The 23,793-nt window shown below is 35.8% G+C and overlaps 1 protein-coding gene across 15 annotated transcripts in view; it reads right to left on the bottom strand.

Annotated features, from left to right (window-relative positions):
• The window catches only part of PCDH9 (protocadherin 9), a 699,850-nt gene that overhangs the window by 508,678 nt on the left and 167,379 nt on the right, over positions 1-23,793 (bottom strand). For 2 of the 15 annotated variants that reach the window (XR_004749268.1, XM_035321118.1), the window contains one exon: positions 8,971-10,439. The exons of 12 other annotated variants lie outside the window; for them this stretch is intronic. Coding sequence is in view for 2 of the 3 variants with exons in the window: in XM_035321118.1 (XP_035177009.1) it covers positions 10,419-10,439 (21 nt within the window). In the remaining variant the exon portion in view is untranslated. Of the gene's footprint in view, positions 1-8,970; positions 10,440-17,608; positions 17,715-23,793 lie in introns of those variants that run through there. One more of the 15 variants, XM_035321100.1, reaches the window with a different exon arrangement.

Below are 23,793 nucleotides of genomic sequence, written 5' to 3'. Positions count from 1 at the left end.
GGGGGAATGGGCTAAAGTTGTGCCCGGGGAGGTTTAGGTTGGATATTAGGAAGAACTTCTTTACTGAACGGGTTGTTAGTCACTGGAATAGGCTGCCCAGGGAAGTGGTTGAGTCACCATCCCTGGAGGTCTTTAAAAGACGTTTAGATGTAGAGCTTAGGGATAGGGTTTAGTGGAAGATTTGTTAGTGTTAGGTCAGAGGTTGGACTCGGCGATCTTGGAGGTCTCTTCCAACCTAGACTATTCTGTGATTCTGTGAAATGCCTTGATGTGTAATGTGAAGTATAGGTTGCCGTGGGCCGGTTTAGATACACAACCTTTCCTAAGGTTGGTTTCTTTAGAATCTAGATAATAAGAGCAGTTGCATTTTTCCCCTCTGCTTTTCAGGGTATATAACAGAGGTTTTTTTGCAAGGTCCTGTGTCAGCAGACTTATATTATAAAAAGAACCAGTACAGACTCAGATGCTGAAGTTCTAGAAAAATTAATGCCCCAGTTTCCAACTGTTTTGCATCCATATAATACTCTTACCCAGCATTTTTAATGCAGACATCTTACTGAGGTCATTAGCTTGATTTATATTTTACAGATGTAGTAAATGGATAAATAAATAGTGGAGTGAATGGATCCTCAGTACAATAGTTACAGAGCCAGGAATGAATAACAGTGCTTTGAATCCCTTTCCGGCGTACTGTGTGTGCAGTAATAAAGAGCTGTGGAAATGGCTATGAAACTACAAAATCACCTTGTTTGCACCAGTTTGAGTGATTATACAGAGAAGTTTGAAAAGGAGTGGAAAATGAGGCCCTGAATGAGACACAAGGCAAGAAGACAAACCAAATGTACCTTCTTCTTTTATTAACTTTCTTAATGAGGTTATCCCTGACTATCAGGAACTCTAACGAGACTACAACCACCTATTTTAAATGCCAAGCAAATTCCTGGTAAGCAGCAGACTCCCTCTTCGTAGAGCTGATTCTCTTGAATCCTAATAGTACCTGACAAGACTTCCCATCTGGACTCTATTTTTTTTTTCTTTTTTTTCTTTTTTTTTTTTTTTTTTACTTTGCATTTTGAGTATGTGACAAAGCTCTGTACAAGGGATTGCGTATACAAGGAGAGCTGTATGTTTTTTAAAATGGGTGAGCAGCATTGTAATAACATATGTGGAAAGATCAAAATGCAATTTCTTTTTGTTATTCCTATTATTGCATTCCCCTACACAAATGGCAACCTCTTCAGAGAGATCATCTGCAACATAATATTGATTTAACGCACAACTTTGTATGCCTGCCATGTCTTCAGATTAAAGATTTAAATTAATATGACAAGTGAAACACTAAGAAATTCAGCAATTCACCAGATAGGCTTATACACACAGGGTACACTTTATAGTAAAAACAAAACAAAACCAGCCACAGCTTAGGCCTAGGCCAACTTTAATTTGCTTGATTGATCTTAAGATCTTTGAGCACAAATTCATTATTCTCTTATTAACTATTAGAATTATTGGAATTTATAAGAAACCTATAAACCTATTAAACTAGTCTTAAATGTTGCAATCTATTTATTGAACATGCCAGCAATGAAAAATTAATTATTAAACAACCACCACAGGAAAACATCAGTGGCCTTGTCACCTCAGAGCTAGATTGATAGCATGTTACTTTCTGGAGAGTGGGGCCCTGCAACTCTCAAATATAAACCTTGGAAGCGTAATGTTAAACATGTCACAGCATAAGTCACATTTTTAATTTAATGTTTTATTAAATGTTAGATAGAATAAATTTATCCAGGCCTCACAAACTCTGTCTTAATAAATGAATTGGCACTCTTTCAGATGTAAAAAATGGTCACAACTTCTCAAGGGCATCAGAAACCCTGAAGCATATGACACCAGTAAATACAAAAAGCAAAGGCAGCATGGACAGTGATATATTTGCAAGCACTGCGGGTGAGCCAACACTTTCAAAGTGCTGAGGCTAACAAAACAAGGGCAGTGAACTCCCAAAATGGGAAAAGCACCTGCAGTAAGAAGCTGTGCTTGAGTGCATGAATGTGTCCACTACCGAAAAAAAAAAAAAAAAAAAAAAAAAAAAAAAAAAAAAAATTGAAAGGGTGTGGGTTTATCACCCTCCTGCTACTATATTTCAGGATATGTTTGTATCTTTAAAATTTCATGAGCACTGTTAATAATTTATTTTTCTCCTGTCTTTTAATTTTTTAAGGCTAGATCTTGAAAACAAAAGGCAGGCAGACGACATATTGTCTCCTTCTACTTAAATATCTACTGCACCTTCACTTGTGTTTCCTTAAAAAACTGCTATCATTAGTAATATATAATTTCACTAGGAAAAATGGTAACAAGACCCTTAGTCAAAACCAGTATAATCCTGCCCTGGTGCATCCCTCCAGAAACACTGTAAGGCTTCTGTAAGTAGCTCTATTTCAAAAACATTTGGCTTACATAAGGCAGGATAGCTCAACACTACCACTCAAGTAATGAAAGGCTTTCAAAGCACAATTGAGCTCTTCTGTATATTTCTGCTAACACTAAACTAAATGATTGTATATGACACTGTTAAAACTGCCAGAAAATTCCCCTTCCCCCATCAGTGATTAAAAAATTAAATACTTAGCACAATTTTGTTCCAAAACTCTAAAGTGTTCAATAGCTATTCATCTCACATTGCCACGTTATACTGTTAGCCAGCATAAGAACAAGTTTCAATAAGCAATGCCCAAAAAAAGAGAGCAGAGAGTTGCCCTAAAAACTTCTCATGCAGTTTGTGCATCTTGACTTCGTGCATCTGGCATCCCACCAAATGCACAAGAATGTTTAAATGAAGGTAAAATGAAGGTAAAAGGGAAGAGGTCTCTGAAACTTCCTTTGAAACTAACATTTTTCAAGGAAATCAGGAAGCAAATTCATAGCATATAAATAATCTAAAAGAAAGTGAATAACAAAAAAAAAAAAAAAGCACACAACTGTGCTGAGCTTCTATATATACAAAAATCTCAATCTAATTAAATGACACTTGCCACTTATTAGTCCTAAGGCTAAAAGGAAATTAGAAGGTTCATCAAAAAAAATAAACTTTACTTCATTTAGGCATGGGCACTGCATGAAAATATAAGCAGTGAAATGAACTTGCTACCAATAAGAATGACAAAAAACAGTGTCGACCTAGACTACATTTGATCCTATTTGTCTTTAAACAACCTGAGGAAGTATATTATAATCTGAGATGGGCAGTCACACTTTATAATGGAAACTGCATATTTATATGGATTATTTTTTTTGCATTCAAAAAGCAAGGAAAAGGTATGAAATAAAAATATCTTTTTGTTGTTGTTGTTCTCTTTTATTTTGTATGAGTAATAAAGTTGATGTTAATGGGCTCTCCTCAATGGTACAGTACTGTACCCCAGAACAGAAATTGATCCAAACATTTTGAAACTATTACACAGTATATGCTTTATATGACAAATACATGAGCTTAACAAATATGATAAATAAATAGGATTAATAGTATCTTGAAGTTTAGTTTTTAATTACACTGGTAACAGAACACACACCGATTGTGTGTTTTTTTTTGTTGTTGTTGTTTGTTGTTTGTTTGCTTTATAATGACTGCTTTCAATTCATAAGTGCTTTTTTTTTCTCAATACTTCTTTTCTTTTTATATATATATATTTTTAAGAAATTATTTTAGCCCCAATTTCAATTACAAAGAGAAAACAGCTGGTTTAGTATTTTCTAAGAAACTACTGCATAGTGTCTTCTTTTTTGAGGTACACTGCTTTGTTACTCAGGCATATAAAAATGCTAACACTTTTAAACTAGAGTAAGATTGTACATAGGCAAATAAATAAACATTCTTATAATACATTTTATGAGACATCAGAAAATGAAGATCAGCATAAGTAGCTCAGAATGCTCTGGCTGCATCTAAACTTGCCCTTTAGGAACATGGCTGCACCTTCTGCCCAGTCTGTGTGCCCGGTTTTCTTTCCAGGATTAGTAGCACACCAAGAAGAGGATATGGCAGATGACCTCCTGTTGCCAGAATATGGAGTTTGGATCCTGTTGGATCCCTGTTGTGCTCCCTGGCTCAGACATTTACAGGGCTATTATGTCCAGTAATACAGAAATATGCATAGCTCCTGTTCCAGAGCAAAGAGAAATCTAATAGTGATTAAATGAGATGAGATAATCATAAGAATAGGGATAAGCATTTTTGTTTATCTCTACTCCAGAACAAAGAAACAGCGACCCATTGCTGCAGTTTCTACCCAAGGATACACTATCAATCCAATGTGATCTATTGTACCTGAATACTCTCTCCCTTAAGATGACAAAATACATATAGAAGTTAGGTCAGGGAGGACTATAAAGTTGTTACAAAAAGTTACAATAATAAGTAAATCTTAATTTTCTACTGCTTAAGCATTTACTTTTTACCATATTTTATTTTACCATAAAAATCCTAATATTTACTAGTTATCAAGTTCCAATTTGCTAAATATGTTACACTGAAACATGTGCTAATTCACTTTCTCTCTATTAAGAGGAAACATTTATAAGCTTGTCTACAGAAAACTATAGCCATCAGATATCAAATAAACCTGTGGATTTTTTAATTATTACTTTTTTCTGTAGCCAATCAAAAGATCACTTATTCTTGGTGAGCAGGACAAATATACATATAAATTTATTTCAATATTTTCAGGCAGGAGATAATTTGCCTTTTTTTTTTTTTCTTGCCTATAACCAAATAAAAGAATGCAAGCTGAAATTTGCCTTTCCATGGTAGTAAATGGGAACCCATCTGAAGTCTTCTGTACAGTAAGATCAAACAGACTTATAATGTAATAGGATGACAAACGTTATCCACAATTTAATATAAATAGTACCATTATGCCTACAGCTGGCCCAGGCCAAATCTAGAAGTAAATCTAAAATACGATTCAATTTTGGAAATCATATCAAGAATACATTGTTTTACTCCACTATCACAGAATCACAGAATCACCTAGCTTGGAAGAGACCTTCAACCTCTGACCTAACACTAACAAGTCCTCCACTAAACCATATCATTAAGCGCTACATCTAAACGTCTTTTAAAGACCTCCAGGGATGGCGATTCAACCACTTCCCTGGGCAGCCCATTGCAATGCCTAACAACCCGTTCAGTAAAGTTCTTCCTAATATCCAACCTAAACCTCCCCAGGCACAACTTTAGCCCATTCCCCCTCGTCCTGTCACCAGGCACGTGGGAGAATAGACCAACCGCCACCTCGCTACAGCCTCCTTTAAGGTACCTGTAGAGTGCAATAAGGTTGCCCCTGAGCCTCCTCTTCTCCAGGCTAAACAGTCCCAGCTCCCTCAGCCGCTCCTCGTAAGACTTTTTTCTCCAGACCCCTCACCAGCTTCGTTGCCCTTCTCTGGACTCGCTCAAGCACCTCCACATCCTTCTTGTAGCAAAGGGCCCAAACCTGAACACAGTACTCGAGGTGCGGCCTCACCAGAGCCGAGTACAGGAGGACAATCACTTCCTTAGTCTTGCTGGCCACACTGTTTCTTATGCAAGCCAGGATGCTGTTGGCCTTCTTGGCCACCTGAGCACACTGCTGGCTCATATTCAGCTGACTATCAACCAATACTTCCAGGTCCTTCTCTGCCAGGCAGCTTTCTAACCACTCATCTCCCAGCCTGTAGCGCTGTTTGGGGTTGTTGTGCCCCAGGTGCAGGACCCGGCACTTGGCCTTGTTGAACTTCATACCATTGGCCTCAGCCCATCGGTCCAGCCTATCCAGATCCTCCTGCAGAGCCTTCCTACCCTCGAGCAGATCGACACATGCACCTAACTTGGTGTCGTCTGCAAACTTACTGAGGCTGCACTCGATGTGTTCAATATGGTGTACTTCTGCAAAAATAGTCACTGGATGCAGGTTGATATCAGTCTATCCAGAAGTTGTGGCTTCCCTAACCCTAGAAGTGTTCAAGGCCAGGCTGGATAGGGCTTTGGGCAACCTTGTCTAGTGGAAGGTGTCCCTGCCCATGGTATGGGGATTGGAACTAGATAATCCTTAAGGTGCCTTCCAACCCAAACTATTCAGTGATTCTGTGATTCTATTCACAAAATGGAAACTCTGAATCTGCAACCTATGACTCATACTAGCTTTACAAAAAAATAAAGATAAGAACTTTTAAAACTTTCTCAACTGAGCTAAATTACAGTGAGTCAGCAAAGTGAGAGTCCATTAAAGAGAACTGCAAATGAAATAATGGCTCCACCAATTTTAACAGATGGATTTTCATTTGCTTCCTGTTTCACCTTAGTGTTTGTTCCTCCAGACCACAATACAAGGAATGATTTATATATGTATACTAGTCCTCTTGTATTGACTGTGGACTCCAGGAACAATTGTACTACAGCTGTAGTTTATGTTGTTTGTAGCTGTGTTTGTATAGATATTCATACATGAAGGTGTCATTCCTACACTATTGTTGTGGTTACCTATGAAGATGCTACTTGGTTTGGAGCATGTGCTATACCAAGCATACTGATCTCCCTTTTGAGAAGAAATAAATAAATAAATAAATAAAATAAATAAAATAAAACCCTCCACCCATTTCAAGCAGATTCTAAAATTCACTATAGCCTTACTTCATTTATAGTACTTATCACTCTGTGTTCATCTCTTTCTCCCTTCACTTGTCTCCTTTCTGTCCCTCTGCAACATATTGCTACTGTGGGAGGCATTCACACTGTCTAACTTTAGTCAACTAATTTAGGGCTCTGAATCATCCTCTAGGAGTGCCTGCCTCATAGAATTTGACTATATATGGAACAGACATTTTTTAAACTGAGGTCTTCTGATATGTACTTTCTTCAAATACCCAAAGTATTTTGGCTTAGGTACTGTTAATACTTCATTGTATTCTTTCCTATTACATCTGTAAAAAAGTGAGTGAACTTGTGTAGTGTTTCAGACTTTTTTTCACTATTTTACCACCACTTTCACTTTCTCTCAACTATACTTAACACAACAAGCACACTAGTTGTAGGAAAGCATAAAAGAAAATAAAAAAAATGAAAAAAAATGAAAAAAAAATCAAATGGATATGGTATTTACCCACAGAATTTTGCTAAAACGACAGTAGAATCTAAAAAGTACATCTGCTCAATAAATTGCAGCATTCAGCTAAGGAGGCTACAGCTGTGAGCAAAACAGTCCGTCAGTACAATGCTTAGCCATGCCTTGACCTTTCTTCTGAGACTGTCAACAAAGGTGCCAATTAGAGCCATGATTAGAGCAACACATTTTGTGTTGTGCTAAACACAACCGTTACAAAGGGGACAAAGATCATCCATTTTGCTTAACACTGGATTACTGATTGGCTCAACATAGATCTTCTACTGATGACTACTTCTGTAAGTCTCAAGACAAAGAAAAATTAAGTGTACCATTCACATATTTTCTTTTTGATCTCTTGGGCCACAGAAAAGCTTATGCTTATGCTGTTAATGTCTGAAAGATTTTCTAGTACATCTTTGACCTTGTTTAGTTTGTAATCTCTCTCGCAAATTAAGTGATCTAAGACTTTATTAAATTCCTTTTATATCAGGATTTAATGTTAAATCTACCTGTTTCCACATATCACAACTAATTCTATCAGCCATAAATTATGCATCCTAATTCAACATATCGAGAGCTGCAAGCCAGATATTCAAGAGCTGCTTCTGAAAGTCTTCCCTTCAACAAAGCCATAAGAAAAGACTTGATCAATATATGTATGAATTTATTTAAAGAATGTTAAAAGTGATAAGGTGATAAGAGGCAGGTAAGGAAGTCAATGATTTCTTTTCTGTCTCAGTTGCACAATGCGCACATGTAATTTACAGAAAATTTATGCAGACAAGACGAAAAGAATGTATTGTTGAATATGGACTATATGCTGCATGAAAAAAAGACGTGTGCTGTGTATTAATGGTAGGGAAAATATTATGGGATTATGTCATAACATTAAGCATTATCTTGGAGTTTGATTAATAGGGTTTGTGTTGGTTAACTCACAAGCAATATAACAAAGATTTTAAACAGAATAAAGCAGGGTTCTTTAAACTTACAGAAATATACATCTAGCAATTACTATTAATTCCTATTTATTTTATCAAAAGTTTAATTAAAATGACTGTTTCTATAATAGTAAAAAATAAGGAAATATGCAGTAAGTGCAGCAACAATATATTGCCCCAGTTCCTGATTAAATGTAGTGTAGCTGAGTAGGAAACTTGGACACTTTTTCATAGATGTGAATTTCAGGAAAAAAAAAAATATCTAAAATTCAGAAGAGTTACCTTCTGTATCTCATAATTCTATTAGTTTTTGAAGACTAAATAAAAAAAAAAATCACAATTTTTTTATTTTTATTTTTATTTTTTGAAATGTAGAGGTACTAAAAACACCACCCAAGCCTCCTCCAAATAGTCATAAAAACTCCCATGAGATGACAGGTTTCTTTTCACAAATTTAAGGATATGAAACAGGATCTTCCAAACAAAGTGTTGTATTAGCCAATATAATCCATCACAGTTTATTCCCACTGTATTGTTTCACTTACTATTTTGTACATTAAAATTATAAACATTGATACCACTCGCCAGGAAGAAGATATTACTAGAGACTAACAGGATGGAGGGATGGAAGGTATTAAAACACTTCATTTGAAAACTACAGCATCTCTCACGGGTTTCAATATCCTACCAAGATCTGGGGATCACAGAGGAATATGCAACCTTTTCAGGAAAGGAGAAAACAACGAAATGTGCCTGAAAAGCACCGGTAAATCTTTTCTATGTTCACGTTAATTTTTATACACATACTGGAGGAAAACAAAAACAAAAACAAAAACAAAAAAAAAAAGTGAAAAATGTGTTGATTGTGCAATGGAATAATGGAATATTATCAGGATATGGATTTATTTCAGACACTTTAATGCTTATTTATTGATTCATTTTATCTGTATTTACATAAAAAATAGTGGGATAGGGGTTCCATTTAATAAGTGACAGCCTCCTAGAGATGTTGAAAAATATTTAGTGATATTCTCCCAAATGGCAGTGTACCATTAGAAAGGCATATATTAATCTCTTATACTACCTGAATACACATACATTTCAAGAGATATATTAATCCACAGCAAATGCAAAGTATAGATATTTTCAGTACAAAGCCAGCAGCAGTTACAATATTCACACTGTTTTCATATGCATTGTTTATGCAAAACTCAGCCTTCAATCACTTAACATTAAGTCATTTTCTTAGGTTTGGCTGGCAAACTGTAAAGACTTATATAACTTTTTCTTAGGTTACTGCTCTTCAAATATATTGTGAAAAGCATTCAGCTTTTATTTGATCACTGAATTGAGCTCATGTGTTTGGTACATTTTTTTTTCTTTTTTTTTTTTTTCTTTTTTTTTTTCCCTATATTAACTAAATGGCACATGGTACAGTTTCTTTTCTTATATTTGATGCAAAGGCATCATTAATGTTATATTATGTTCATTAACAGGTATGACTGTACAATGTATGTTCTATCTCTGTCAGTTTCTTATGCTGTACACTCTGGTATTTCAAAAAAATAAATAAATACATAAGTGAATACATAAATAAATACATAAGTGAAGAGCATCAAGTCTTCTTTCTATTACTCCTTCAAATAAGAAACTCTACTTATATTTTTGATTGTGCTATATTATCCTGATTTGTGTGTGTGTTGCTATGCAGAAAACTAAAGGTCAAAGTGGTTTTATTGTTACACTCATAAGTCAGCATCCTATATTTGACTATATCAAAATAACTTGCTCAGCAAAAATGAATATACATATACCTACACACTTGTGCATATATATATATATTTATGCATAATTGGTCCTTACATAGCCAAGATTGCATTCCATATTCTACCTTAAAATCTTATTAGACTTCAGTTCTAGCTGCAGAGATGTTGCTAGCATTTTAATAAGCTTGTTCAGAAAAAAGGAGATTTGATACCTGTTGTCAACCTCCATTCTACCCCAAATTGTTTTAGGGTTGGATGGATTACTGTATGGAAAATACTGCATTTCCTTCAGACAAATCTTTGGAAATATCAGAAGTTCTAGTTGTCCTTATTCCCTTTACCAATCAGGTAGAGTCTAAGTTGCAGGTGACTGATCACATTTCCAACAAAATGTTCAGGATTTCTTTAAATGTCCCTTCTGAATTCAGGGCAGAGGCATGAATCTGTGCAAGGTGTCCCAAGCAGCTTGAGAAGCCTTCTGTGCAAGCAGTCTTCTTTGTCAGGAAAGGTGGTGGAGCTTGTTGCACACTGTAGGCAGTCAGGGTTGATGAAGCAAACACTGACTCTCAGGGAGAGGATGGGACACACTTGAGAGATAGAGAAAGAGATACCAGGACATAAGCAGGCCTAGGGGATGATATGACATATATAGCATCAAAATAGCTTTGCCTTTCCCTTTTTCCACAAGAATTTGGGGGATTAGAAATCTTAAAATATCTTGGTTCATATTGGATTCTGGAAGAAAGGCTGGAAAAGTAACAGTTGCCTAAAACTTTACCACTAGTTTTCTTTTTATGTATTTATTTTTATTTATTTATTTTCTTTTTATTTTTTTATTCATTATGAATTTTTCTTCAAACATAGGCATAAGAACTACTTCTTATACAGGCTCTATACAGGCTCCCTGCCTATTTAGACTAATTATGTTTCTGCTAGCTAGGATTATCACTAAGACAGGGTTAAGAACTATTACTTGCAGCTTGTACCCGTCTTAATTTTGCATGCATCTGCCTAACGTACTGAATGAATTAACTACTTTTCCATCCTCTGTCTTTAATTTCTGTACTTGTGGTCACAAAGAGCATAGCTACCTCATGAACATTTATATTTAATTGTGAAGGTAACCGGTCCTTAACCTTGTTAGATTCACTGAATAAATGTGGCAAGAACAAGGTTCCTCTCAAGAGACTAACTCCCTCACCATCTCAGTCAGAGATTAAGTCATTCTGGGATAGGATGCAAAATGAAACAAAACTTCTCTCAAAGATTTTTTTTGAAATATATATATATATATAGAGAGAGAGAGAGAGAGACATTTTACATTATAGCAAAAAGTTAACAGCAGGGTGCTTCAAGGTGCCAAACAAGGTGTTCAAAATATATTAATTAATGTGAAAAAAAAAAAAATGAGTGAGCAGCAATGTAGTAAAATTTGCAGATTGCACAAAAAAAGACTGTTAACCAAGTATGAAGAAGACAGGAAACTTCAGAGGTAACTGACCAAGGTAGATGGATGGGCAGTCCTAAAAGAGGTGAAAATCATTTATTTAAATGCAAAGTAAAGCACGTTAGTGAGAAAAACTGTAACGAATCATTCACTTTACCAGATATCTCAATTAATAGTGCCAACTTAGGAAAAACACCTGGGCCCCACTACAGACAACTCAATGAAAAGCACTGTTCGATGTGCAGCTGCAGTCAAAAAAGCAAGTAAAATATTAAGATGCCTAAGAAATGAGCTGGGGAATAAGAAAGAAAATATAATGTCATTATATGAATCAATAATTTTCCCTCCTCTGGAATAGTGTGAAGTACTGATTGCCCCATCACAAAAAGGGTATTACTGAATTAGAAGGTATTCAGAGAAGAGTGATTGTGATAATTAGGCATATAGAGAAGCCTTCATATGAAAAGACTGGAAAAAAAAAATGAATTGTTAACCTTAGGAACAAAAAAAAAAAAAAAAAAAAAAAAAAGATGAATAAGAAAGAGAAAGGATATGATGAAAGTATAAAAATGGTAAGTGGCAAAGAGAAAATAGATCAGGAGCTTCTGTAGTCCTGCATCTCATAATTCAAGAACAAAAGGACACTAAGTGAAAGTGAAAAGCAGCAACTTCAAATCTGATAAAAGGACATACTTTTTAATGCAGCACATAGTTAGATTATGGAACTCAATGCTACAGGATGTCACTGATGTCAAGACCTTACCAAGATTCAAAGAAGGACTTGGTACTTACAACTCTTGATATTATTGGGAATCTTACACAGACTAGCCATGAAAATGTTTTGAAAATGTTTTGAAAAAGAGGTTATGTGCCATGATTCATGATTTTAAAAAATACTTCTAAAAAGAATCCCTGGAAATTGATTTTTCCATCTCCAGATATTTGATTATTTTGTTCTTTGCTTTGTTTTGTTTGCATTTTGTCTTGAAACATCTGGGCAGTCTTGAAGAGAGACTGTAACAATGAATCACTACTCTGATCCACTTACTGTTACTGAAATCCTAGTAGAACCTTGGTCTTCCCTTTCACAGAATAATTGTTCTATTCTTTATTGTAATTCACTCTATTCCAGTTAGCTGACTGGATTAGTGCATCATCTATTGTCAATTAGCATAATCGTTGCCATAAGCAATATACCACTGCACATGTAGTCGGAGCAACTGTGAAATTTCTAGATGCAGAACCAAATATATTTTCACTGTGGCAGCTATGCAATTCATTCCATGTGTTTCAACTGCCTTAAAGCCCTACCTTAACCTCCAGCTATGCTGTTGACATCTTGTTTCACATCCTGCAGCTGGAAGACATATGCAATATCTCCAAACAAGAAACACTTCTCTTCATAAGCCTCCAATTCTCCACAGTTTCCTTACCACATTTTTTTCTCCTTTCTAACTCTCTCACTGCTCGGAGAGATTAAGGTATTATTCTTCCACCTTTTGTTCTTAAACCATTTATTTTCTCATTCATTGGTTTTCCTTTCCCTAGTTCTTTCCTATATGAAGATTTTCCGTGCAAGTAAATAATGGTGGACCCAAGCATAAAAGAGCTTTTCCCCAAATTAGATATGTTAACTGAAAAAGTGAATCAAAAAGAGAGTGTGAAATATACTAGGTGGAATCAAGATTGTTGATTTTGACCAGTATTCTCAAATAATTCTTCCTTCCACTGTTACTAATTTCATTACATTCTCAAAGGGAAAAGGGAGAAAAAGCCTTTAAGTATTATAAGTATAAAAGTTTTGGAGGGAAACGGTAGTAGTCTATTTATTAGTAGTAGTATTATACTAAAAGCCAATTTAATTACATAGCATTAAAACCACCTACAATTTTCTATGATTCAAATTCAACTGAATCTTGTCACAGGCCTCATTCAACAGAAGCTATTAACTAGATAGCAGGGAGATAAACCATACAGGTACCTTTGTACAGGTTCTATTTACTGCTCCTATTGCTTTCATTTGACACCTACCCAGCACAAAACCTGCTAAATTCTCGGGGGTAGGGATAGCTATAAAGTAAGTGAAAATACTGGGTGTTGACAAATGTCAAGCAGCTGAGTTTGTAGGGCTACCTGGGTAAACAAAATGCTGGAGGGCTGTAACCGCCTGGAGAAAAATTGTTTTTGGACAGTGCTCAGGAGATGGCCACTGCACAGAGACCCTGAGATAGCTGACCTTGGGATTATGTTTGAGAGAAGATGGCAGACCCAAATAAGCTAAGGTGTAACTAGCACAGAAAGATGTGGTATACCTTGTCTCCTCTCCTGCCCCAGTGATTGCTTTTGCTTTGGTGCTGTTTATTTTTCTGTGCTTCCAGGTGCATGTGTCACCAATCAGGCATGGCCCTAATTATTTTCTTCTTTAGCCAGGAAAAATATTACAGTAGCATAAAAAGTTTATGTTCTACCCTTCCTGGCTTGAGCTGGTACATCCTACACAATGCTGAAAAGAACCACATGTATTAATGACTTGCTTTTTGAAATATCCATGCTGCACTCATCATATGGTTTAGATATGTATGTAGATTTTCAGGTAGTCTGCAAGACTGTTTTGAGGCTGAATTTAGTACATAGGACATGCACTTAAAAACACTCTGATGTAAATATGCTACTTTTGCAAAACATTCTATTGTAGAAGAGAAAGACCTAATTAGCAACAACAAGGAATTTAATGTTAAAAGGCTGGAAAAAAAAATGGATCCTATACTATGTGGGATAATAAAAAGTATGAATACTGCTGGTATTATAAGAATACAAGCCTTTGAATTCTAGCCTATGAATATTTACAAACATGAGCTCAAGATAATTGGTATGTGCATTGTTCCTTACCTTTTAAATTTTTGTTAAGACTTAATTCTCATTGATAACAATTCCACAATCATTAAAAAAAAAAAAAAAAAAAAAAAAAAAAAAAATGAAATACCTTTCATTCGAAAGCCACCTACTGGGAAAAGAGTGAATTGCATTTTTTTCTCAAATGCTGCACAAATAGAAAAAAAATAGATTCTAATGCTGACTAAATACAGTATTAACAGCTGTAATTTTTAAGTTAGCTTCTATCTTTGTATTTCATGTAGTGAAAAGGTAGCAAGATATCAGGAGAGCAGATTTAGTTAATGATCATTATTTCGCAACATATTTTTTTTCAACTATGTAAGTACCCTATCCTACCTCTTCAGGTCCCCCAGCCTGTATTTTAAGTCAAGTCTTGTATTCTAAATGCTGTCATCAGTTAAAAAGTATGGTATAAAGTCAAATAGCATTTTCATATAAAAAAATCTATACAATTAATAAAACCTATTTCAACTAATTTACTTTCCCTTTCTTAGCAAAGGAGCATAAATGTCAGCTATTAAAATAAATGATAAAATATTTCATTATGGTTGTGCAAAATTAGGTTTCCCACAGTAATATTACCTCATCCATGTTACACATGTATGCTCTCATCCTGTTTTGCATATTAAATCTAAATAACATAGTATGGTGTTTTGTTGTTGTTGTTGTTTTGTTTTTTTCCTATACTTTGTATTGGATATGTGTCGTGAACAAATATATATGTTCCCTTACCATAAAAATAATCTTTTAATATTAGAAGTTTAGATCCAACTAGATTAAGTAGAAATGTGCATGGAAAGACCTATGGATGGATAGACTTCAGCATATGAAAAGGCATGCTTCTGTTTGGTGTCACTGTATACTGAAAACTAGTTTTTGGAAGACTACCAATGAGAAGTACAAATTACATTTGTTCCTGTAGTAGGTTTATGTGGCAAGGTTTTGGTGGCAGGGGGCCATAGGGGTGGTTTCTGTTAGAAAGATCTAGAAGCTGCCCCATGTTTGGTAAGGGCTCCACTGCTGACCAGAGGTGAGCCAATAAGTGATGTTGTTTTTGTGCTTCTGTGAGAGCATATTTAAGACAGCGAAAAAAAAAAAAACACTACACCACACAGAAGCTGGGAGAGTGAGAGGAGTGAGGAACAGCCTTGCAGGCGCCAAGGTCAGTGAAGAAGGAGGGGGAGAGGTGCTCCAGGCACCGGAGCAGAAGTCCCCTGCGGCCTGTGGTGAGGACCATGGTGAAGCAGGATGCCCTCCTGCTGCCCATGGAGTACCACAGTGGAGCAGGGTTCCACGCTGCAGCCCATGGAGGAGACCATGGTGGAGCAGGTGGACCTGCCACCAACGGAGACTGCAGCCTGCCAGAGCAGATTCCAGGCTGGACCTGTCGGCCATGGAGAGGAGCCCACGCAGGAGCGGTGACCTGGCAGGAGCTGTTGCCCATGGGGGACCCAGGTTGGAGCAGTTTGCTCCCGAGGAATGGACCCTGTGGTACAGACCCATATCTGGAGCAGTTCTTGAAGAGCTGCTGCCTGTGGGAAGCCCACGTCGGATCAGTTCAGCAAGGACTGCATCCCATGGGAGGGACCCCACAGCACAGGGGATGAGAGTGACCGAGAAGGAGCGGCGGAGAAGAAGCGCTATAGACTGACCATAACCACCATTCCCCCATTCCCCTGCGCCACTCGTAGGGAGGAGGAGGGGGGAAGAGGGGGGAGGGGGGGGGGGGTGCTTTTTTTTTTTTTTTTTTTTTTTCCTTTGTTTCTCACTTCTCTAGCTTGTTAGTAATTAGCAATAAATCTCTCAATCTCCCTATGCTGAGTCTGTTTTGCCCGTCACAATAATTACTGCGCAATCTCCTCATCCTTATCTCAACCCTTGAGCCCTTTTCATCGTATTTTCTCCCCATTCCTCTCCGAGGAGGGGGAGTGAGAGAGCGGTTGTGGTGAAGCTCATCCGCCCACCCGAGTAAAACCACCACAGTTCCCATTATGGCAAAATGTCTTCTGAAAACAGAAAAGTGAATTACTGCATATTTTAAATGATAAAAGAGGGAATGTGCAGGTAAGATAGCACTCAGCACTTCTTCAAAGTGAACCTTCCAAATCTAAAAACGTTATTTACCCAATTACAAGTTGGGCTTTAAGGGCAAGGGTGAAACTTTGAGATGATCTTGAGTGTATTGAAACAAAGGCCTACTGAATTTTATGCTCTATGTCTATTACAAATTTATATAATATATAGAATCATATTCCATTCCATGCAGAACTCTTTCATTTGCTCATTGCTTTCCCTATACATTATTTGGGATTTGGCATATACTACGTTTTATCCTCAGTCCAAAAACGATTTTTTTTCCCCATCAGTACAAGAGATTGAGCTATACTTAAATGTGCTGAATTGGTTTTCCTAAAGATGAAAAGCTCCTTTTTCTTTGACATTTCATCAGGAATAGTGTGATTGGAAGACAAAGGTGGTAAAGGAAAGCTTTTTTTTGTTTTGTAGATCTCATCAAGACATAAGCCACATTTCCATGAAATTGCTTAAGTAATTGAAAAAGCTTGACCATATTTAATACAAATATAAGCATAACTAATACTTAAATATAAATATAACTTATATTTAACATAAATATATGCTTTATGCATATCAGCTTTTTTCTTTGCCTTTTTTTTTAAAAAATACTAAAATAAACCATGACATCCTAGCAATAACGTAGATAATAATTTCTCTGCTTCTACTACTGTCTCAGCATAAGCCTAATTCTGCGTATTACTTCATAAAATATATATTTGTTCAGATATGCTGTTTGATATGGAATGAACTTTAAAATTGTCCAATATTAAAACACAGGTAATATCAGGCAAGATTTGCAATGGCTTCAGCAAAGCTACTCACATCTTAGAATCAGCCTCAGCCTCTACTCAAGACTCTAAATTGTCCAAGGGCCAAGATGTGCAACTACTATTCATATAATTAAGCCTGTGATAATCACTACTTACATGTGTAAGGTGTCTGTAGGATAAGGCCTGAAATCATGGTTTTGCTCTTAGCCAGTAGTTATTTCAACCAGGAAGGTCAATTTTCTAAGCCCTAAGTTTATAAAGGGCATTAAAGAGATATTCAGCAAACAGCTACCACATACAGTTTGTTTGTTTAATTTTGCCTGAAATTATCATTGATAGTAAGATAAATGATGAAAAAGCAAAGCAGTCTCTGGAGAGAATAAGACTTTTTCTGTTGAACCACTGCTAAGACAGACATTTGAGATTAATCTTTCACTTAGTTTATGATATTGAGTTTTCAGTTCATGGTAAACAGAGCTCTCTCTTGAACTGTTCTTCATTTCTCTTCTCCTAATCTCCAAAAAAGTCAGCATTCAAACATAAGAACAGTATTTTTAGCTTACTAGTTTCTTCCAAAAGGTCTTCAAGTAGAAAACAGCCAATTATCTCACAAGATGAGGGTGCTAGTGGACAACATTATCACAAGGGATTTCTGTCACTTTCCACTGCAATTCCTGACACGTGATAAAGGAGAATAGATGGGGAAAGTCCTAGGCATGTAACAGTCTGAGTTTTTCAACATCTAGATGATGATGCTAGGCACATAGGGGTTATGGACATTCTGTTCATAAAGCACTTTCTAATAGCCGTAAACTCTTCAAGGGAATGAGACTGCTACATTCATAATTCTTTGTATGAAATTCTAACTAGCTATTTAATTCTGCAATGCCCAAGTGACAAGATTTAGGGCTAACAGTTGCAATGTAGCATGTCAAAAGCCAGAGGATAAACTCTCCACTGTAAAGGAGAGGATGATGCTGAAGAACAGAAAGTAGGCATTTGGCCAAATCAAAAGATTTGTATAGAACAAATGGGATGAAGAAATAATGTTAATCAGCACTGGATAGATTTTGAAAAAGATAAGGATGTTGTTCTTTTCAAGTTTGATATTATCTTTCATTTTTCTTAGTTTCTCTGGCCAAATGAGTAGTGACTGTTCCTGAACTGTCCATGCCAACCAAATTCCAACAAAGTTAACTCTGAATAATGAACCACTTCCAAAGCAATGATTATGTCGTGGGTTTGAATGTTTTAGTACATTTTTTCTAGAGCAGTAGTTATGACTGTGATTCTTTGTAATTGTGTAGATTGCAGTGAATGTGGCTCCAATCTACAAGATAGGCAGGAAGGAAGATCCAGGGAATTACAGGCCTGGCCGCCTGACATTGGTCCCAGAGAAGGGATGACAAGATGACCCACTTGGTGTTGTCTTCAAGAAACTAAGATATTTGAAACAGTAGTTTGGTCTCTATATTCACAAAGAATTGCATGTTAGCATCCTCTCGTAGCTCATCCAAGCTACTTCTCACATGTCCTAACGTGTAGTACTTTGGGCTTTCCAATGGTGACTGTCCTGTATAGACTATAATTAGCAATCATCTGAAAAATATAAGACTTTCCTAAGAACCATCTTCGTTCCCAGTGAAGCACTTATATCTACTCTTTGTTCAGTAGGACTAAATAAAACATTATAGCAGTTTTCCTATATGAAAAATTTATTGTAGTTGAGACTGTTTTTGTTTTTGTGTTTTCTTTATGTTTGCTTGTTTGTTCATTTGTTCTTTGGTTTTTGTTTTTCACGTTTTCTCTAACACTTAATTTGGATGGTTCTGTCATATTGTTATATTGGGTTCTGTCATATTGTTATATTGAGAATTAAAGCCTATTGGTAAGGAGAAATTAACTAGCACAATTTCCCAAGGATCTGAAGTAGACAGAACAAGTCTCTGAGTGAAAACACAGAAAGGTTAATGAAATACATACATCATAAAGAGCAGAGTGCAAGAAGGGAAACCCTATTAGAAATTCATTCTGTTGTTTGAAAAAAATGTGTATTTTCTCTCTACTAACCTATAAACAAGATATTACTGATACATAAAACCACTGATACAACAAATTTTAAATACCAGAATATTTAACTATGAGGAGGGATTTATTACACATCTGAAATACAATTCAAACCTTGTTTGGGAAGGTCATTATTTGCCATTTTTAAGAACAGTTTTACTATACCCAAATATCTATGACATTATATTAAACATTCCCCAAGTGACATTGTATGCACTCAATCTGTCATTCTCAAGGTACTCTGCTGCCCTCAAAGGAAGTATAATAGATAGCATTTTAATAAATGAGTGAGCTACAAAATCACATTTCACTTTGAGGAGACTTTTCTACTATTTCACTCTCAACATAGAAGTGGCAGATACCTTCACCTTAGGGCCATTTTCTATGTGCTCATAGACCAAAGGGTAGTATTTGAAAACTCAGCAAGAGTTCTCCTTCTGCCCCTTCTCATTTAACAGAAAGTTTGTACTATATAACCTTCCACAGGGTAGAGCGAATCCTCTCAGCTCTAGCCTGTAAAACTCTTTGTTATAACCATGAGAGCAATCTCATTTTCCAAGCATACTCTGTTGCAGAATATACAAGGTTTAAATGCAGATGAAGTCAAAATCTCATTAATGACTCAGATCAACAGCTGCCATTGATCGTTAAAATATAAATGTAGTGACTGCTAAATCTTAAAATGACACAGCAGCTGTGCATTTTGGGAAATGAGAGAAACTGTGAATATAATGTAACAATTGATGAATATCATCTTCCTGCTACATAGATATTGCTGAGAATTTTCTGGTTAAAATGAAAAGAACAACATAGCCTTTATTTGACATTTTCAAACTATCTCATGAACACACACACACACAAATATATATATATATTCCAGCTTTTTCTTGATGCTTATTTGGTTTGCTTTCATTCTGCAAAGAGTTGCTTGAAAAGCAACTTGGAAATATTCTCTCTTAACTTTTAAAGCATAAAATGCTGTAAATTGTCAAACACGGCATATCTTACTGGCCTTTACATTTTGAATTAGAATGTCATTGTTATATAAATGAACCTAAAACTTGATGATACCAGATGGGAATGCAAACTGGGCATGAGTTGCAGATAATTGCCACTAGTGGGACCCACTGCCCTCATTAGTTATGTATTGTTGCAAATAATGTTATCTGTCAATTAAAAACTTAGATTAAAATAAAAATACAAATTAAAATAATGTAACATAAAAAATCTGGTGACCATCACCTCAGATTCCTAACATGCATAAACAAGTATCTCAACTCCATTTCTCAATTTACATTTAAAACCTATGTATTTAATAGGAATTAAGAAACATCCCAAAAAAAGCATTTTTTTTTTAAAAAAAGTCACATTTAAAGAAAAAAAAAAAAGAAAAACAATCACAGATAGGAAAGAAAAAAGGTTAAAAATACTTTAGATCTAAATTTAACTCAATAAAAATGCAATTTTTAACAGGTGTTTATGAAGTCTTTTCAGTTTGCAGCCACATGCAATACATGTTCTGATTGAAACAAAATAATAACCAATCAAATCACTGTCAAGTACCTAAAATGACTGTGTCTTGCAAATGAGTTTTCAGTGAAGTCAATGATAAGTACTGGGTGACTCTATCCCAAAATGTCTGTGAAGAATGTACAACTACAGTTTTGCACAGCAGTAAGTCTAACAGGCCAGAATTTAAAGGAAGCCCAACAGCTGCAGCCCATCCATGTCCCAAATTGAAAATAAAAAATAAAAATAAAAAATTGGAGAAAGCAAACAACACATCCCTCACACAGGTGGAAGTCATCCACACAGAAAGCTCACTAACTAGTCTGTCCCACATGTTACAATGTAGGACAATGTCCTTAACAGCTTAACTCCTTAGGTAAATGTCCTCAAGCACCACAAGTCTCTGTAAAAACTGATGCAGTTGTTATCAGTCAAGAGGGTTCACGAGCAAACTCCTAACAAATTACTGCTTTTTATCTATTTTTATGCACTTTGGATATGTAAATACTACTACCATTTTCGTCTGTATCAATATAACTCTGTGATAACTAACAAGTGTACAGAAAGCCAGTAGCAAATCTGGCCTCAAGCACTCTTCCTCAAAAATTCCCTATGAAAAACATTGCTTTACTTGGTTTAAAGTAAAAAACAACACATCTAGGGTAACACTCCGGCAAAAAAAAAATACAAACAAACAAACAAAATCTTTGTGAAGAAAAAGTAAATGCAAGTTCATGGAAAGTCACTACAAATTAGAAAATCCTTCCTCTTCTATTCACCTCAGCCTGAATCACAGTCATTATTTCAATATACTTCCAAGAACAAGCAGTGTGGCTATGCTTCAGGGTTCTGTACTGGAAAACTTAAGAAAAACACTGACTAAACTGTTTTGTTCAGTAAGTCAATGCTTCTTGTTTTCTCGTTTGAAAAACAAGAAGAAATAAAAACCCAGAACCTTATACCTCCACTGAAACGCCTGAGAGTCAATAAAGATGTGTAGAAAAAAATTCCTCACCTTCACTAACATAATTGAAAGGAACGAGGCTCCCCAAAAGTAGAGGAAGAAGGGATGGGCTGTTGCCCATCCACCAAAAACACAGATACGGTAAAACAACAGAAGCTGGCAGCACACACTGGCACCAGGGAACCAAATGCCTTTTGGCTAAACTGCTTTATAGAGTGCTATAAATGAACACAGATTTGACAGAAATGCAGGCAAACCTCTCTATGTATGGTATGGCAAGTGCTGCATACCTATGGCATTTCTGACAAAATGATGTATTAAAAATGGTGTAAGAAAAGATCATACTTCTGAAGCATGATACAAGTATAGCAAACCATCTAGTTTTTAACATGCTGCAATAATTAATGCAGTCGTACATATTTTACCTTGAATGTTTTGCCATTACTGGAGGACTTGCTGTTTCTGTTAGTAGAAAATAAGGAGTCATCAAATATTTCCTTCACACAACTCTGTTTACTTGCTGTAAATGTCAGCAAACCTGACTGTCTGAAAAGTGGACACAAAATACAGCTTTCATGCTCAGAAACAAACATTATCAGCAAAAAAATCCCCAGAAGTCAGAAAAAGAGCCTTTTTTGTTTGGTTGTTTTTGTTTTGAGGTTTGGGTCTTTCTTGGCATCCTTACAGCTGAATGGCCTTGACTACTGCTCTTACTTTTAGCCTCCCACCTTCCTAGCTGCAGCCAATAAATCCACTGGCCTCTGAACTCCCATTTCAAAAATCCCTTTTATTTCTTCAGGTAGGTAGGTACGAGTTCTGCCATTCATCCAAGCACTTTATGGCACAGAGTCTGATGTTTCCAGCAGCAGCCACATAAAAGAGTGTTTTAATTGTTCCTTCTGTTTAGCCTAAAGGAAGTATGGTGAGCCAGCACATCCACCAATTTAACTAGTGAACAAAGTTAAAGATCTAGGTTAAAGAGCTTAATTTAACCCAGGTTAACGGACTGGTCAAAGACTTGTTGTTAAAGGTCTTCCAAAATAAAATCCTATTTTTGTACTGCCTTCTGGATTTTATCAATGACATTCATCCACAACTTGAAACAAAGCTGTATTGCTCTCTCTCTCTCTCTATATATATATTGATGGCTTTTTGGTGTTTGTTTTTAACAGATGCAAAGCTGTACTTTTTGTATTAAAGTACAAATATGAGTATAAAGTACATATATGGGTATTATTGAGACTTTTAATTTATGATGTGAAGGTCTCACATTAGACGCAGGGCAAAACATGTTCTTTAAACAACAATGCTCAATTATATATATTCCAAATTTATAATAGACTTCCAACAACAAACTGTCACTCCTATCTGTATAAGGAAGGAGACCTTCTTTCTGACAATCATCAAAAACTGAGCATCGTGACACCAAACTTCCCTCTGGTATAAAATAATTACATATTGAAGAAGGCTACAACAATTCAAAATAAAAGATTTTGAGTTCACATGGTGAAAATATTTGTTACCAAGATTAAATAGAACTGCACTTCTTTTAGATGTGTAATAACTACTGGCATTTCAGTCTTGGAATTTGCCTGGAACCATTAAAAACAATTAAACAAGATGCTCATGTTCACTCTCTTTTAATATTGGCTTAAGAGCACAGAGAAAAATGGCAATGTTTAATATTTAAATATCACACATTTTGATTAATCATTCAAGTGTTAAACTAATGTTAAGGAAGGCTGAAAATGAGTTTTTAGAACCTTCCATAGCTCTTTTGGGTTGCAACTGCCAAAAATGCTTTTTGAAATTTGCCACAACTGCATTTCTTCAAAAAGTAGCCTGACCCCAAGATCACGAATGTCAATTGTAGTTAATATGCAACATTTCAAAGTTTGTATTTCGTTCTGGACTGAGGAAAAAAAAAAAAAAAAAAGTATCCTAATTAAAAAATAAAATAAAATAAAAAACTACAAGAAAGGTTTTAAATAAAATCAGGTATAAGTGTAGCTACTCAAAGAGTCAGGGCACCTTATATACAGGAAAAGGTAAAATGAATAAATGGAACTCCCTAACAGAAAGTTAAGTTGATAGGCCTCTCAGTCAGGTCTGCAACTTTATAAACTCCTGAGGAATTCCCCTACAATCTACTAGGATTTGTCCAAGTAATTTTCTACACTGTAGAGCCATTATATCTCCTCTTAAGATACGTC

Source organism: Oxyura jamaicensis, chromosome 1, assembly GCF_011077185.1.
Source record: "Oxyura jamaicensis isolate SHBP4307 breed ruddy duck chromosome 1, BPBGC_Ojam_1.0, whole genome shotgun sequence".
NCBI lineage: Eukaryota > Metazoa > Chordata > Aves > Anseriformes > Anatidae > Oxyura > Oxyura jamaicensis.
The sequence above is the reverse complement of the archived record's forward strand: the minus strand, read 5'-3'. Positions and strand labels throughout refer to the sequence as shown.